Here is an 18,986-nt window from a genome sequence, read left to right as displayed (position 1 = left end):
TTGCAACCTTCTGCTTTTTAAAGCACAAGTGATCACTTTCACCAGAGCAATTGCACACTCACTGCTTTGTAGAAACATGGCATGTTGTTTTGTACTGATACATAAACTTTAACTTTGCAACCTTAGGAAAATGTACTGTGAAAAGTAGTAGGAAACTGTATCACAAGCCACATATATACATTGAATCACTTTTCAACTGTGAAAATACTTCATTTAATGTCTCAAATGTGGTGCAGTGTGTTCGTGGCTACGCAGACAAATTTGTTGGTGTCATTCAATTACAATAAGATTGATGCATTTATCACAATAAATTAATATGTAACCAAGAAAATACTATAGTTGTAGGCAGTTGTTTGTATTAAAGTGTTCTTGACAAGTTCTCATGTAGACCTGGACAGACTTTTGAATGGTGCTTTAGATTTTTATCCTCATTTTTCAATTTGCCCATTAAAATTCTTGTGCTTTGAGTGATAGTAAGAACTAGTATCACATTAAAAAATAGTGTTTATTAACTCTTTCTGGTTGTACTCTCAGCTCATATGTTAACTAAGATGATCTTACTCTTTAAAAACATTCTCATAGTTACAGTAATTTCTTTTTAATGCTTCTGTGCCAAGAATTCTTCTTTCTCTGGAAAATCCACCTCTCCTTTTCTGATTTCAGAGGTGCTGTTCTGAAATCTGGCAGAGTATACTGTTTGATTGTAGTCCTCTAGGGTTTTGAGCTTGTAGCATGGCTTAGTTTGAAGATGATGGTTTTAATACAGTTTCAAAGCTCCAGAAGAAAAAAATCACTCTTGTTGCTCTAAGCATTCTTTTTTATCTTTATCTCTTCGCTGTGGGAAAAAGATGGTTGTTCAAAACTGTTTATTTATAACCAGCAATTTTAGAAGAATAATAAAGCTTCATATTATATATTAGATTTTTGTTTGTACTGTGTTTAGAAGATAATTCTGTGGAACTAGAAAGGGGGAATGATGATGGCTAGAATAAGGCTTTCATGCAAGGATACAGCTATGTATGCAGTGGGCACAGGGTGTGGATAGGGAGTAGTAAAGACAGTGCCATGTTGTACAAGGAGCATCTAAATGAGCTTAGGAGAGCAGGCAGGTGTCAGGACTTTTTAACGTGGGACACACATTGTGAAGCTACTTGCCCCAAGATACTGCATAGGTAAACAAATGTCAGAGTGTTTCAGAAAGGGATTATTGAATAAATTCATGTAAAAAAAAAAGAAAAAAAAATGTTATTTCAAAAGATGTATTACCTGGCTTAAATTATTCTCAAGTTGCTTAACACTGGAAGTCAGGAAGGGTTTAGCAATGTAAGGGTTGGCCTTTGTTTGCCTTAGTCTTTCTCTACATGTAAGGAACTTTCCATCTGTATACTCAATAGGACCAAATTAATCTCTATGCTCTTCTTAAAGCCTCTGTTTATCTGCTGTGCTCTGGAGGAATGGCTAAAACCTGGAACCTGTTTTTTTGAACCCTGTCTCAGCATCATAGTATGCATTGTTTGCCTATTTCCTCTGAAGGAGCATGATGTATTATTTCTTTTTGAGGTCTACTGTATCTCTAGGATTGCTAATAATATGGTGATAATTGTTTTTACTTTTCTTCACAGGCAGGTTATGAATTGAATTTGGTCAATGCCTTGTCTGCAGCCATCCTTTTAAATCAGAAAACTGCCTTACAGTTCTTTTCTTGGTGGCTGATAAGATGCATCTTTCAAGGATCTAGGTTACTCTAGCTTAGGCAACAAACTTAAAAACTGTTGGGACAAAAAAGCCTGTTGCTATTTTAGGAAATCTGATTTTCTGGGGGCAGTGCACTTGGAATGTTGCCTAGAGTTCATTTGGAAAGCTTCATTTCAGCTTTGATTTTCTTAAGACATTTGTTTGTCAGGACAGATATATTCTTTTTTATTGTGGTACTCATATTACTGAACTATTGGGACTGTGGTTACTCATGAGACCACTGTACAGATTCCTGTCTGCCTGAACAGTGGGATGGAGTAAACAGTGCCACCCAGCTTGTGTCTCAGTGCATATCTAGGATACTGCATGTAGAAGCTACTTAGACTAATGTGCATGACCATCATAGTATATTAGAACCTCAAAAGATAAACCCAGTAATTATTGGCATGCGTTATTGTTTCTTAACTCTTTAAGGTTGGATTATTGCTTTTAGCAATCTAGATGAAAGTGTTTGCATTTAAGAGAAAATCAGTCTGTATGTATTGTTTTTTGTTACAGAAAATATAATGGTCACATTGAAAACAAGCCTTTAACCATTCCAAAAGATATCGATCTTCATCTGGAAACAAAGTCTGTGACTGAAAGGGACACTATTGGTAAGAATAAGGATGCTGTCGATGATGTACTGTATCAAATACATCCTGGTATTTTCTATCAAATATATATATATATATATATATATATATATATATATATATATATATATATTTGTATATATATTTGCAATAAATGTTGGAATATCTTTTTTATTGACAGCTGATGTAAAGAGTGTTAAATGAGGTTACAGAAATTGTTACAGTAGGCATCCAAAGCAATATGAGGCAACATGGAAAGGATCACATTGTGGTGTATTTGAAACAGATCGTAGCTTTGTAGAAAAAAATGACAACTGACAGACGTTGAAACATATGCTTTCTGCTGGCCTAAAATAGGAAACTATTGCATTGAAATCTAGACCTGCACAGATAAAACTGAGTTAAAATGCTTAGTTACCAAAAATGACAGTGCAGGAATAAGCAATGTTAAATGTTTTGAAAGTTGCTCATTTTTTTAGATGGTAATTTTTGATTCCTTAATCATAACCAATTTTTTTTACATATGTAACCTTAAGGCTTTTCTATGCATTTCTGCTATCTATTTCTTTATTTACATTATTGTATGCACATGCTGCATACATATGCATAAATGTTTTCATGAATGTTTGTGGATATGAATGCAACTTTGCATTTAACTGCTTTTAAAGAGCTATGTATACAAGCATTTTAAATCTAACAAAATTATTATTTCAAAGTAAGTACAGGACTTGGAAATATCTGAATTTAACTAATATGCTGCGTTAGTCATCTTGTATCTCACAGTCAGCATACAAATGCTGCGTAGTGTTTTGTGGCTTTTTAACCCTTCTGATCTAGGTGTGGTGTTAGGGAGCAGCAGGCTGGGCTTCCTTATCATGAATTGCTCTTCACACTTTCCAGCATCTGTGGGTGCTTCCTTTTCATGAATAATAGAAATGTTAGGGTGGAGTCAGTGATTTATTACTGTGCAGAAGATGTTAACGATGTTTAGCAAACTGTGAATGGCTTAGTATTTTTTTAAGAGAATATTAAGTGATAGCTGGTAACCTTTTAGTCTTGAACCCTTACCTTGAACTGTAGCTAAAGAGGAGAGCCATTTTCTATCATGATATTGAGATGAAAACTAGTTATGGTCTTTGAATTAATTAGGTTAATATGTAAAAGCTGAGATGGTAAATACAAAATTTTAGCCTTATAAAATTTCTTAGTACCAACCCAGAATCTTCACAGAGGTGAAGAGAGACGTACGAGTTAGAAGGAGAGGTTGTAGAATAGAAAAAAAGTGTGACATTTTCGTTGTTGATGCTCTTAACTTCAATAATCTGGTTACATCTAAATCAGTTACTTTAAAACAATTAATTGTCATTGTATTCTGTCTATGACAATAACTGCCTTAAAAATATCACAGCCATAACATTTGCAAACTTGTATTTTTTAGCATTGCATTACTTTCCTGAATATCAGTGGTTGGTGGATTTCACTGTTGCAGCTACAGTTGTGTATGTGGTGACTGAAGTGTATTACAGCATTATGAAGCCCTCACAAGAAATGAATATCAGCGTAGTGTGGTGTCTTCTTGTCTTGGCTTTTGCAGTGTATCCTTTTCTGTTTTCTTATATCATAGAAATTCATAGAAAGCTCTCTATTGTTGTTTTACAGAATAAATAAATATTTATCATTTGGAAAAAGAATTGTATAAGGTAGCATCATTTTCAGGTAATGTATATGCTGTGGCATTCTTCTTTGTACACGCTGATATAAGTAGCTTATAAACATTCATACCAAACCATTTATAAAAAAAATACAGCTATGTGAATGTGGAAATAATGTAATGTGTAGCTGTTCTGAACTAAATTTTGCCCAGCCTGTCAGTCAAACATTGATGTCCATACAGATTGTTGATAATTTTTGAAGCATGCAATTTACTATGTACTATTTTTTGTTGCATTTAGCCTCATACTTCCTGAACTAAATAATACAAGAAAGTAAATCATCATTTGTTGCAAAGTTGTTTGCATGAATTCATAAGTTTAGAATTCAAAACTTTATTTATTTTTTTTTAGATACAGTTCAAAAGAAAATGTATAGTTGTCAGAGCTGAGGTGGTACTGTGTTTTCAGTGATCTGTGAAAAGCAACGTTCTGTTCTGAAAATGAAAAAAAACCAACGTATTTTAGGAAACAAGCAATATTGAACCATAAAAAGCAGCTGTTCTGTTTGCATTTGGTAGAGAAGACTGTGGATGGTTTCACCATAATTAACTACTGATTTCCACAGACCAGCCATAGTCTTTGGAGAGGAAAGTTGCCTTTTAAAGATAGGAGAGGTGATGAAGCAAAAGAATCAAATAAAGCCCTCGAGGAGTGCAGGTTAGGGAGGGAGGAGTTGGAAGATAAATCTGTGCAGCTCCTTTGCTGCCTTAACAACTGATGGACAGATCAAGTGCTGTTAGATATAATTATATAAGTGAATATATTTTGAATATATAATATATATTCAAAATTTACTCTCCTGTGCCTTTAGAGTAAGGACAAATTCCTTTTCTGACTAGCTTGAAGTGTAAGTGAAATGCATAATTTTCCAGGTCATGAGTATGAACTTGTTAGGTGACTGAGCTGATTAGGTATGGAAAGAAATGCCTGTCAGTACCTTGTTTCCAGACCAGTTTTTTTTTCCATTGACTTGTATTTATCAGATCCACAGACCAAAAGGTTATTTTCTGATCTGCTGCATGGTGACAGGAAAATCAGTGTCTGGCTCTTGTACACCTTTTAATGATGTTATAACTATGTAATCAGGCACCCTTTTTTTTTATTATTATTTAGTTTGGCAAGGACAGGAATCTTGGCAGAGGCAAACATCCACGGCTTAGGAAATAACTGATGAAAACTAACATTTCTGATTCCCGTAATGAGAAGGAGCATGAGGTTACTGAGTTTATGGGAGAAAAAAAAAAAAAAAAAAGAGCTTCATACAGTGTTAAGTTTATTGGTGGCAATGCTCTGTTTGCTTCCTTTTTTAGACTTGGGCATAACCAACTTAAATAATATTGCATTGGTTGCAGCTTTCGGTGGAATAGAGTTGTGAACTATATATTGGCATAGATTTTATAGGAAAGAGGAAATTTTTGTGTGTTAGAATTCATAAGACAAAGAGCAATTAATTTTTGGTTTCTCAAAACACTGGCATAAAGGACATTTCACACCCTAAACATCTTCAAATGTGTTATCAAATTCCATGTACACGTCAGATTTTAAATGTAACTTCTGCTGTGGAGATTCTTGAGCATAGCAGGAAACGAATAATTTTTTTCAGTGTGAGAGAAACTGTTGTGAAAACCATGTTTGGTGTACATATTGACATGATGTTTAAAAGTACTGACTTTTTAAATTGTAAGATCAGATAGGATAGTATTGAAAGCAAACAATCATAAGCTAGAAGCTAAATTTAATTTAGTAATCTTAATAGTGAACTTCATGTTCTAATATTTTTGCAGTTATGTCTTAGCTAAAGAACCAGTATTCTTCTCAGACAATACTATGGAGTGTCTAATTTGTAACCCAGTAGTAGGTCATGCATTGATTGTATGAAGGAAATGTACTAGTTAGGACTAGTCTTGTGCCACTTTGTTCAACTTGTATTTACTGGGGTTTTTTGGTTTTTTTTGTTTGCTTGTTATTTTTCACACAGTATTAAACTGACCTTATTTTTATGGAGCAGTAGATGATTTTGTAGAAATCCTGATGAAGTCACTGCTCCCTACTATTGAACAGAGATTGACTTTATATGACTACAGTTCCTGGACTGATGGGGTGAAATGTTGTGGCCATTGCTCCATGTAGTGGTGATACAGAAGTCTGCAGTACTAAGTAGCACATTCTAAACTTGTTCATTTATGAGAGTTAACACTGACATAAACATGTTAATGTAACTTATTCTTAGCATTACAATGGTTTGATTGAAGGGAGTTGGTGCAGAGAGTGATACACTGTAGTACTGATCAGACAGTCTTTGTAATGACTGGAACCTAGCTGAGTGAAAAGATTTCAGAAGAAAACTTTTGAGTTCTTGTGTTATGATATCAGGCCTCGGTGCTCCTTTTAAAATCTGTACAGCTGTGTAGTAATTCAGTATGACAGTACCAGATGATTTAAGTGTTGGAAAAATTTGGTTGACTGCTTTCAGTTGAGAAAGTGGGTGCAAAAGGATGTCAATAATTATGTGGGTTGCTCTGAAAGTAGCATCTCCTGATGCTTGTCCATGATGTTAGAGGCAGATGTTGATGATTTGATGGTAGAAGCTGAACATTCCTACCTGTATCCCTTTACATGTTGTTGCTGTGTGTCAGATGGCATCAGAGGGACAGTTCGACAAATAATGTCTCACATGAAGAAAGCCATTATACATTTCTTTTTAGGATGAGATAAGTCCTCCTTTAGGTACAAGTATCAGATATCAGACCAGTAAAGTACAATGGAAACTTAAGTTGATTACTCTTAGGAATTGTTGGATGTTGTTTTATGGCTGCCTTAATATCAATATGCGAGCGCTTTGCTGCATTTTATTATTTCATGTTGCTGAAATATGTAATATATGAAATGTAGCATTGCATATGTTAAATATGTGCTGCTTAATTAAGTGTGATATTGCATAACTAGTTCCATGAGATACTTACTGATGACTGTTCAAATGTTTTGAATAGAAACACTAAAATCTATTATTTTGGAATCTACGTGTTAAAATACTTGCAGTATGTAAAGACATGCTAATATAAATGATTATTACTGCTTAGTGGGAAAAAAATGAGAGAAGACAAATTTAAATCCTTCTTTTTGTTTTGTTTTTTTTCTAAACAGGTAATGCCTTGAGTATTTTCCAAGCATTTATTTAAATATAAACTAGTTAATACTAACAGCTTTTTGGGGAAAAATGTCAAATATAATGAGCTGCAGCTTACAAGAGTTGACAATATGTTATAAACATTGTACTTACCTATTTGAGGTGGTTATTTTTAGAAATGCATTAATGTATTTAGAAATGCATTTAGTTGCTCAGTGAGCATTTTATTTTGTAACAGGGTAGGCGATCTTTAAAGGGTGACCGAGCACTGGAGCAGGCACCCCAGATAGGTTGTCAAATTTTCTTCTCTGGAGTTATTCAAGACTTGTCTGAACATTCTCCTGTGTAACCTGCTGCAGGGAACCTCCTTTAGAGGTCTAGAGGTCCCTTCCAACATCTACCATTCTGCAATCTCTTAGATGTTCATATTTATGACAGTAGGGTTACATGAAAAGAATTAATAGATCATAGTAGATGAGATAGGATTTTTTTTCTTTCCAAAATGAGAATGGCATAGATTTTTTTGGTGTATAGGTAGTATTAAACATGCTGTAATTTTTGTGTATTATCTTTGATAGATGAGAAATCTTGAATACGTGCATGTGAAAGTTGAGAAACACAGCAACAATCTTTTTGTGTGTTTTCTGCTTAGCAGAAGTCATGACATAATCTAGGCAGCAATTGCATGACATTTCTCACAGCTTCTTTTTAGGCAGGTCTGTACTTCTTGTGAGTAGAAGTTATCTCTTTAGAAATGAAAGCTTATCCCATTATTGATAGTAGACCTTGTTGGAGAACCCAGTCTCTTGCTGTTTGTACGTACATCTTGGGATTGTGTGTCCTGGAAGAGCATGTATGGCTTCTGGTTAAAAATGTTTTTATTCATTTTCCTAGAATCATAGTTGTTGGATTTATAAATAAGATTTTGAATTTTGAATTTGAAATGCATTAAATCTTACATTATGTAGTTTGGAGTATTCTTCATTTAGGTTGATCTTTTACACTGAAGATGAAAATTGTCCTATTTTTGGTTTGATATAACATGTATAATTTGTATGTATAAACTATGCTTTTATTGTCTTGGGTTAATAAGGAATATTACTGCAATTGACCATCATTAAGTCTAAATCAAAACTATATTTCAGAATATAAGCATGTTCCTAGCTATGCATCTTTTTTATCCGTGCTTTTCACTATCCATTAGTGTGGAATTGGCACATCATAGAACAGCCTTAGTGCAAATGATAAAAATACTGCTTTGTAATTCTTAAATATTGTTATTTTTCATCTTTAATTTTCCTTGACCTTTTTCTTCTGTAGTAAGGTGCTGTTTTCATTGACCACTCACTATTTCAAGGTAGAGGAAGGAGGTGAAAGATCAGTCTGTGTCACATTTGGCTTTTTCTTCTTTGTGAAAGCAATGGCAATTTTGATTGTGACAGAAAACTATCTAGAGTTTGGACTGGAATCAGGTAACTCCCTTCTTTAGTGTTTGCAACAGTCTTATTTATTTCATGATTGGATTTATTTCAGGTCTTTGGGATATTTTTGAGAATACCTCTGTTAGTTTTAACAGCTAAGTGATACACTTATTCTGGTGAATAGTCTGTCTGTTTTCCCTGCTTTGTTTTTAAAAATGTAAAATGCCTTTTTGTTTTGTTTTGTTTACATTTGCCTTCCAGTTTTATTTTTAGCCTGTTTTGCCTTGCATTTAGTAATGGAATTCCTCTACTGAAAAAAAGTAAGGAATAGTACTTGGTCTATAAGTCAGTGTTAATTCCATCAATGTTCATGAAATGTTCAAGTATCAAATAGGTACTGTCAAAGACTGTTGATATCCAAGTTTTATTGCATTGTGGCGAAGTTATTAGCATGTGAAAGAATTATCCTAGGATATGAATACTTTTCAAAAGATGTACTGTTCTGTTGCATTTTACTTGGGGGGGAAAAAGATTGTTTTTACTGTGATAAAATACATATGATGTATTTGTCTCTGCAGGATTCTCAAATTTCTCAGAAAGTGCTATGCAGTTTCTTGAAAAGCAGGGTTTGGAATCCCAGTAAGTCCTAGATATACATTGTTTTACATTATGTTTGCATTTATAACTGAACCACTTGGATTTTCTTAGCAAGCATTTGTCTAGCAAATTGTGCTGTTTGTACATGCTGTTTGTACATGCTCTCAAAAAATGTGAAGAGGTGTATTAATGAGAATAATTCACCAATATTTAGAGGTATCTGTGTTTTCTCTTTAATTTGGATATAGTCTCTACCCTGGTAGTTTGGCTGTAGTTCTTTTAAAAAACATAAATTCAAATGTATAAATATATTTTTCATGGTAGTTCTTAAGGAATCTTTGCAACACTGAAGGGACTGTTTAAAGCAGAAAAGTATCTTTCTGTTGTTCCTGTGATATGTAAGAGGATGAATGTGCACAAAAGCTTTAGACACTTCAGATGGAGCTTGCAATGAAGTTGTCTTTAGGAGTAAATTTTGGCCTTTGGTTGCATCTCTTAATTTCTGTAGTGTTTTCCTCTTTCACAAATACATCTGCTTGCTACAGGATATCTCAAGTTTTGTATGAGCTGTGAAAGGAGTGTGCTGTTGCTTGTGATGTTACTTGTGTATTCAGTCACTGTCATAGATAGCCTTTGTATATTGTAAAAGAGACTCTTAGTACAACTTTCCTTACATGTGTGCTGTCATATGTATTATGGAGTGTATCCTTACAGCGAGGGATAAGCTTCAATTCCTGACATGGAAATTCTCAAGTATCGTGCCTGAACTGTGGAATGAAATCTTTATTTCTGTGGAACAGATCTTTAAAGTATACCTCCTTAGAAAGTATGTGATTTTTAGGAATATTGGAGAAACCCATAACTGAATCCTATGTCTTTTTTAACCTTTCTTCACTCTATTTTACCTAAGCTATTGCAAATTTACTAACTTCTTTATTAATTTTCCTATTAACATTCCTTTATTTTTAAACATTTGCAGTGCTTTGGCTGTTCATGGGAGTGATTGAGTTGATGATGGTGTCTCTTGGTACTTTGAGGTTGTGGGCTAAGTCTGAAGCTTTCCTAGATTGGTTTTGTTCCTCATTAATCTGTTATGTCATTTGATTTTTTTTCTTTTTTGTGTATGTCTGTGTGTAATTCAGTGTTTATTAATTCTGTAATTCATTTAATCTTTGATCCTTTTTCAATAATTGTGATGTCATGCACAGTTAGTTAAAAAAAATTGATATTGGCTGCTTGGAAGAGACACAGCTAATTGGATACGTGTATGTTTTTGATAAATCTGTTGGAAGACTGAAGTAATAAGTTTGAGAAAGCCTCTTAATGGATACATTAGAATGCAGCTAATATATAATCAAATTTTTGACAATTTAAAATTGTGATATGTCTGTCCTCTTAAAAAAAAATAACCTTAATTAGCTTCATTCTGGTAGCTTTTTTTCTTTTTTGTTTTACTGTACTAACAAATTTAATGTAGGAGGTTTTTTGTTATAGGAAGTTTTTTTAATAGGAAGGCTTTTTGTTCATTTTATTGAATTAACAGGTAACTTGTTTTTTGTTTTTCTTCCTGGGTGGGTTGTAATGTTGCTGGTATTCCAGAGTAAAACTGTACAATACTTTTTGTTTTTTGATTAAATAATAGATACTGTTGCATTGAAAATAATCACTGATACCCTGCCCATTCACTTCCTCCTCAAGAAAATGCTTATTTCCTTTCTTTTCTTTTAGGGGTCCTGTGTCTAAACTAACCTTCAAATTGTTCCTGGCTGTTTTGTGTTCACTTATTGGTGCTTTTTTGACATTCCCTGGCTTGCGACTGGCTCAAATGCATCTGGATGCTCTGAATTTAGCAACAGAAAAAATAACACAGTAAGAGAAAATATATGCACATAGGTATATGCTACTCAGTCTTAAGTCTTTGATGTCTGAAAATAAACAAAATGAACAATTCCAACATGAAGGTAGTGACTAAGACTTCTGCTGCTGCCTGCTTTTTGTATCTCAAGCAGACTTGCCACCTGCCTCTTTCTGATCAACCTATGCTTTGACAATCTTTCTTTGCCTTGTGACTAGAGTCCCAGTTACAGGAGCATTACTTTCCTTTCCTCCTGTGAGACTACCCCAAGGAATGTTTCTGCATAGTGCTTTCTTTCCGCAGTCATGTTTCTTGGGAAGTTCAGTTAACTGGAAGAAGACACGCAGCTATAGACTTATTTGTTTTCCTCAGCAGCCCAATAGGTGAGCATCATGCTGTTGTTGATAAATTTAGGAGAAGATCCAGAGGCAAACACAAACAACAGTAACAACCACAAAAACCACCAAAACTACAACTAAACATAAAAAAAAAAAAAGGGAGAACCTCAGAAAGACAGTAAACTGGAAAAATGTTTAAGGTGAATCTAAAACTCAGTGAAAACCTCTGTTAATAGATTTAGAAATTAGAGTAGCATATAATATTTCATTTTCCAGTATTTCTGTGATTCTTACATTATGATGACCCGGAATATTTAAAAAATTTGTAATGTTAGTATGGGTTTAAAGGATTTTTTTTTTTTTTTGCAGCTGCTCCTGAGTAAAATGTTTTCTTAGATTTAATTTTCAGCTTTCTCTTGTTGAGTGAAGAGCACCAAATGCCTTTCATAGGTCTTGACTGTTGATATTTAATACATAGATGTTATGTCATGGGCCATTATGATGTCTGGCCACTTTGCTAAGAGAAACATTATTTGACCATCAGGTTGAGAGAGGTGACTGTGCTCATCTAATCTGCTCTCATGAGACCCTGCCTGTAGTTCAGTTCTGGAGCCCCCAACACAACAAATACATGGAGCTGTTGGAAGTGGGTCCAGAGGAGGGCCATGAAGATGATCAGAGGGCTGGAGCACCTCCCCTGTGAGGACAGGCTGAGAGAACTGGGTGTCTTCAGCCTGGAGAAAGCTCCACGGAAACCTTATAGCAGTCTTCCAGTACCTGAAGGGGGTCTACAGGAAAGCTGGGGAGGGACTTTTTATAAGGGCATACAGAGACAGAATGAGGGGAAATGGTTTTAAACTGGAAGATGGGTAGATTTAGACCAGATATCAGGAAGAAATTCTTTTCTGTGAGGGTAGTGAGATGTTGGAACAGGTTGCCCAATGAGGTTGTGGATGCCCCTTACCTGGAAGCATTCAAGGCAAGGCTGTATGGAGCTGTGAGCAACCTGGTCCTGCCTATAGCTGGGAGATTGGAACTAAATCATCACTAAGTCTCTTCCAACTCAAACCATTCTATGGTTATGTTTTTGGATATAATTATTTAGGCATAAACTGAAATCTGTTTTTTTCTGAAAAGTGCTCAACTTAAAAATTAGTCTGTGTTTAAATTGAGTCCTTCACTCCTGGTAAATTTTTAACTAAGTACTTTGATTTGAGCTCTTTGTAGTTGAATGCATGCCGTTAGAGCTGCAGGCTCTTGGCTCCTGTTTAATCTGCTGTTAATTTTCTGTCTATATGTAGGCTGTGGCCAACTCTTAATCTGTTCTTTTCAGGCAAATAAAGTGCTCATTTTTTCATTTTTATGTGTATAAATATTTTAAAATGTCTTGTGCCTTTTCTGTAAATATGTTGTAATTTTCCAGCATATTCCTTGATCTGTGAATATGAGATTCTTAGCAGGAATATAAAATCTCTAAAACAGAACTTGATTAATAAGATCTAAAAGGTCAACTGATAATCACTGGTATGAGGTTTTGAAAAATAAATCTTGTCTAACTTGATGTTAACAGGATATTAGGTGTGATTGTTGAAGATAACATTATGCAGCACAAATCAAAATTTTTCACAAGTCTACTAATATTTTGACTATTCAATCCAAAAAATATAAAACAAACAAAAGTCTCATGCTGTTGAATAGATTAAAACTTGATCAGTTATTAGTGTAAATAGGTAATGAGGTTAAAAACAAAGAGTTATCTCTGATAGAGTTTCCAGTGAACCTAAAGAAATCAGTAAATACTGATACAAAGGGCAAATGCCCTTTGTGATGTGTTCTTCTCAATGAGCAGATCATGCCTTGCTGTTTGCAGTTGTTTGGCAGTGGCTAATGTGCATAGTAACTGAGGATGACAGTGCAAAGCTCTCTAAATTGGATGTGGGAAAACAATGCCTATCTTTGCAGTCAAATACAAGATTATAGTTTGTAAAAGAAATCAGAGAGGACAAAACACAGTGGTAAAATAGGAGACTTACAGAAAACAGTGACATCCCCCATAAGTGATGAGCTACCACTTGAATAGTGTGGTTGAAATAATTAACATTATTCTTCCACAGATGTATATATAAGGAATAAACTGTAGAGGGAAAAAAAGAGAAAAAATAATATGATACAACTTTTAATTATATCAGATATATAGAGCAGTATCCTTCCTTGTTTATAATTTGGAGTTATCTTAATTTGTACCATTTTCCTACAGTCACTCGTTTTCCGGAATCTGTTACAAGAATCTTTCAGCCTTTTTCCTTCTACTCAAATAAACAGAAGGATGATCTTGCCACCATTTGGTACATTCCAGTCTATTGACTCAGTAGGATGTCTTTAAGTAGGAGCTCAGGTGAAATGCTTTCAGCAGTTACTGTTCTTCGGTGCTGTTGTGCTTCCTAGCAGTTTAGCAAGCTTGATGGTTTGAAATCAGTACAGTATTTCAGAATAACTTTTGATTGACATGGGCTTCAGATTGTTCCAGCGGAGGAATAAAAAATTGTTCATTTCAGAGAGAACTCCAGAAGAATATTTTCTTCTTTTAACTCTACTGTTCTAAACACAGGGTTCCTTTCAAATAAACAATGTAGGCAGTGTAGTTTTCTACTGTGCTTTTTAAACTGTGTCTTCTTTTGTTAGTATCTTTAATTGAATGCAAGTACCAAGTTTCTCCTTGTCATTTATAAGAGAAGTCTTTATTAAACTGACCTCTAAGAATTGTTTCCCCTGATTTGTATAGATAATGGAAATTAATCTGGGTACCTTTTTAACAAAACAAAAAAATCTTAAAATGATTAAAATGATGTCATCCATGTAAGATGCTGGCTGCCTAGATTAAAACTGTAAAAGCTACTGCAGTTTGATATTATGCTACAGTATGTAAATTTTTAACAACTTTTTTTTTCTATAGTGTGATTCAGTGCATATAGTTCCTTTGATCAGATTGTTAAAATATCTAGAAAAACAATTATTTCAAAGAGCACTTTTAAAACCACAATTAGTGTTGCTTCACAGTATGCAGTATTGGTATTTTGTTGAAATGTCAGCCATAGTTTTAAAGACAGATAAGTAATCTCATTATTTACCTTTCACTCAACTATATTAAAACCTGGACTTATCTTTTTGAATCTCTGTGGCCAATTTGAACAGTACGGTAATTGTTCGCATTTAACAACTTCCCTCCCCCCCCCCCCCCCCCCCCCCTTTTTTTCTTCTTTCAGAACATTGCTACATATAAACTTCCTGGCACCTTTATTTATGGTTCTTCTATGGGTAAAACCAATTACTAAGGACTACATTATGAACCCACCTTTGGGCAAAGAGAGCATACCTTTGTAAGATTCTCTTTAAAAATTCTTTCTGGGGTTATTGAGTATAAAGCTATCAGTCTAAGAAGTGCCCTCTGAAAGTTTAGCAGAGTGAAAGACTAAGAACTGTATAGCCTTTGTCATCAAAGGTATGCCATTTAGAGTTCTGCTGTCTCAGAGGGAGAATGAATTGGAATGTTGTGGTGGTTCTAAAAGAGCCACTATGTTCTGGCATCTCTTTGGCAGACTAATGGATTGTTTTTCCTTGGTCTGCAGTACCACTTCACTACCAGCTTCTGAAAACCTTACAGCTTACATAATGGTATAAGAAATGAGTGGTTGCTTAGAAGACAAATGAGATGCACAGATTTGAGAACGGGCCTAAGGCTCTTAGTATGAAGACAGTTGTTTCCAAATCTATGTGTATATGCAGTGCCTAGCTTCACTATTAATTTTGCTTTGTTAATACATAAAATACTCTAAAAGCATGAAAAAATTGAAGAATTCTCAGGAGTGACGCTATCTTATACGACACTGTTTTCAGTGGCATAAATGTTTTGTTTTTACTGCTTTTAGTCTTGTAAATTCAAGATAATGGTGATTGAATAGATTTGTAACTGATATGTTTGGCTGTCAGTTCTATTACTTAATACTTAGGTCACTCTGAAAGTAATGCCTCCTATTTATTTCCATGGAAGCTACATCGAATTAAAAGATCACAATAATACTGATTAATAGAGCAAATACTCTGCTATAAAGTTACCATCATTATTAAACATTTTCACCACTGGTGAACAAGAGCTAGCATGCTGCGCTCATAAAAGTCTGCATGACTGTCTGGAACATGGTCATCTTTCACATTGCTGTTGCCACTGCTGGAGCATACTGCCTAGTATCTCACTGCACTGCCTCCACTGTTTGTTCTCCATAAACATGCAGCAAGTATGAGTTTATGTCAGTGGGACAGTTTTTTTCTGCATGGAGGAATTCAGTGGCATACCTTTGCTTCATAATGCACTTCTGTGTCAGATGCCTCTTTGTCAGACTGTCCTTCTCCTGCTGTGTGTCTTGTGGCAACAAAATAGAATGGAGTATTGGTGGGAAAGTTCAACCTCTACTGCCATGCCACCAACATCTGCCTCTTGATATTGTGAACCAACATAGTAAAATAGGAGGCATTAATTTCAGAGCAGCCCTTGTAGACAGTTTTGTAACCATTAAGCTAATACATAAAATTTGGAAATACAGATTTTTTTGCTTCTATTCTACTTTTGAGTTTGTCTTAAAATGGGAGTTGGTCATGCTGTAACAAGGTGCCTAAGGTTTTTGAAGTTCACATTTGCTATCTAAAATGATGCGTGTCTCAAAACCCGGAGTTATGTGCAAGTTTTTGGTGTTCTGTGTACGTGACTCAAAGTTAGTCATTCAAGGGCTGTTACTGTTTACACACAGGTACTAATTGGAATTTAATGCTGTATTAGGGCTGCTAAGAAGAAATAGTACAAAGAGAAATGGAGGGAAATTAATACTTATTTGCACATTAACTTTGTGCATTAAGTATTTCTGACCATGTGCCTGAATATTTCTTTGAAGAAGATGCAAACAGCTGTAGGTGGCGTTTAGAAAAAAGCACTACTTTTTATTTTTTAATCTACAGAATGTCAGAAGATACATTTGACACCATGAGGTTGTGGATTATAATCCTGTTGTGTGCTTTACGATTGGCTATGATGCGCAGTCATTTGCAGGCCTACCTGAATTTAGCCCAGAAAAGTGTTGATCAGATGAAAAAAGAAGCTGGCAGAATAAGCACAGTAGATTTACAAAAAATGGTAAGTATAGTGGGTTGGGCTGGGGGTTACACATTTGAAGTGCTTGCTCTTTTCAGTCTGTTTTTTTCCAGTTTTGTTGTGTCTTCTGTGGCACCAGGGCTGAAATCTGATGAAGCTTCCTTCTACAGAAATAGCACTTACTGAGAAATACTGTAAACTAAAATATGCAGAACATGTCAACCATATCGTGCAAATACTTTATCTTAAACTGTTCATGCATTTTTGGAAGACATCCCTTTGTGAAATGTTCTTTAAAAATAACATGGCAGACAATATGCTTCTCTTGTTTGTATTGCATGGATACAAGCCGTGGAGTGCATAGGGCTTGTAGATGTTCATTGTTGTAGTGTGGAAGGAATGGTGAGAATTTGAGTTTAGAAAGAAGGGCAAAGTACTGTTACCTAATCAGAACTCTAATTTCTAAATTGAGGCAAAAATTAAGATAGATCAGTTATCTTTTGGGATAAGACATATTTAGTTCTGTATGATGACTCTGAAATGTGCCAGCCTAGCAACAAAACTTCCTGTCTGGTTACTCTCAAAATTGATAGGAAAGATTGGATTTTTATTTATTTATTTGTTTTTATTTTATAAAAAAGGATAAACTGAGAAGGTAGAAATTTGTAAGCTTGCAAACTAAACTTAAATTTCTAGTGTTGCGTGATAGTGCTGTCTGATGATCTTGCTGATCTGAAGTGTATTCCAGGGGGAATGTTGAAATATGACATAGGATGAGGACTCCGTCCTTAGAATTGTCACTGTCACTAACAACCCTGTCTTTGTTGCCATTGGCTATCTTACTGTTATTAGAGGACTGCGTGTTGTAGTTACTTCACAATTTTAGTTATAATGACTAGTGTTTGTAGTTCGTAGTAAATGTTAGGAAATGAAGGTACCAGCAATTGGTTATGACAGAACTGTGTGACAGAAGATTGTTGTGACTACATAATTTTAGTTTTGAAGGCTTTCTTCCTATCTGTAAAGCAAAAATGTCTTCTAATTCCTAAGTCTGTTTATCTAGTACCTACATGTCTTATCTTTAAGAAACCCACGGCCACTAAATGCAGTTCTGTCTTCTTTTATTACCACATTAGCTCTCTCTTCTTCTGGAACTCTTGCCAGTAAAATCTTTCCTACGTGTCTTGTAGCAATTACCATTACTCTCTTAGACACCCTTTTTATCATATTCCATCATTTATCTTACTGTATGCTCTATACTTTTTTTCTAAGTGTTTTACTACATTTTTTTCTCATATTAGTTTTTGATGCTTGCTCATCTCAAAGCCCTTTGAAATATTTTAGGAGTATTTAAAAAAATGTCATGTCTGCCTTCATTTTTTTTTTGCCCCCCTCTATTCTGTTCTTTTCTAAAATCTGGTTACCTTTAATTCATTGCTTGTTTTTTATTGATTTTATGGCTTTTTCCTCTCTTTATCTGATACAGTCTTTTAGGTCAAAAGCTTATATAAAATACATAATGTAAAAATCTTGAGAAAGATGGAACAGGCTATAGGGAGGGGAGAGTGATAAATCTGAGTAGGTTTCAAAAAGAAATCGTGTATATGAAGTAAAGACTTTTTCAGTGCTTTGTTATTGATTATCTGCTAATGAAAATTCCTCGTCATTGTTTTTAAAACTGGTATTTCATGTTGGGAAATACTAGAAATGTCTTGCTTTTTAACCAAATTTTTTTTTACTTTTGGTGAAACTTGAGATTTTGACTGTTTTGTTTATGTAGTGGAATTTATTTTGTAAATAATGGGACTTACAATCAAAGCTAATTTTTTGTTAGTGTATTGAAATAGGAATCTTCGAACAATAATGTGCAATGGTAATAAGCAGAATTGTTTAAATTTTTGTAACAGAACAGATGCTTTTAATTATTTCCTTTCACTGCTTCTTCAGAATTTTAAGCACCTTGATGAGCTTGTCAGCTATGGTTTTTCTTCGTTAGTTATTTTGGGGATAATGTGTTATGCCCTGAAACATGTTAGGAAACTTTTAAAATTGCGTTTGTGCATGTGTGTTGTTTTTAATGAATTACATGTTCATGAAGGTTGCTCTGAAGTCATCAGTGACTTTCTTCTATTTTCCCAGGTTGCTCGAGTATTCTATTACCTTTGTGTAATTGCATTGCAATATGTTGCACCATTGGTAATGCTCCTTCACACAACTCTGCTTCTGAAAACACTAGGTAGGCAAAACTTGATGGACAAATGTGTTCTGTTTTGTAGAGGACTTTTGTATTTTCAACTTAGTTTATAGAATTAGAATTTGTGAGTAATTGTAATACAGAAATATGTTGTTGTTGCCTGCCATATAAAACATATATACATATATATATATATATACTGATATATATCAATATGTAGCTGGTAAGTGATCTTCTGCTGCTTTTGACATCTGTCAATGATATGCTAATTT

At 34.5% G+C, this 18,986-nt stretch overlaps 1 protein-coding gene across 2 annotated transcripts in view; it reads left to right on the top strand.

Moving 5' to 3' along the window:
- TMEM161B (transmembrane protein 161B) overlaps nucleotides 1-18,986 on the top strand; it is a 64,537-nt gene that overhangs the window by 13,300 nt on the left and 32,251 nt on the right. For both annotated transcript variants that reach the window (XM_065740526.1, XM_065740527.1), the window contains exons 4-11: nucleotides 2,254-2,351; nucleotides 3,769-3,925; nucleotides 8,490-8,641; nucleotides 9,169-9,229; nucleotides 10,916-11,056; nucleotides 14,644-14,757; nucleotides 16,388-16,562; nucleotides 18,660-18,756. In XM_065740526.1, the coding sequence (XP_065596598.1) occupies nucleotides 2,254-2,351; nucleotides 3,769-3,925; nucleotides 8,490-8,641; nucleotides 9,169-9,229; nucleotides 10,916-11,056; nucleotides 14,644-14,757; nucleotides 16,388-16,562; nucleotides 18,660-18,756 (995 nt within the window). The remainder of the gene's footprint in view (nucleotides 1-2,253; nucleotides 2,352-3,768; nucleotides 3,926-8,489; nucleotides 8,642-9,168; nucleotides 9,230-10,915; nucleotides 11,057-14,643; nucleotides 14,758-16,387; nucleotides 16,563-18,659; nucleotides 18,757-18,986) is intronic.

Source organism: Cyrtonyx montezumae, unplaced genomic scaffold (genome assembly GCF_038088225.1).
Source record: "Cyrtonyx montezumae isolate F1298 unplaced genomic scaffold, pur_monq_1.0 scaffold_27, whole genome shotgun sequence".
In the NCBI taxonomy this organism is placed as follows: Eukaryota; Metazoa; Chordata; class Aves; order Galliformes; family Odontophoridae; genus Cyrtonyx; species Cyrtonyx montezumae.
This window is presented reverse-complemented; position numbering and strand designations above follow the sequence as displayed.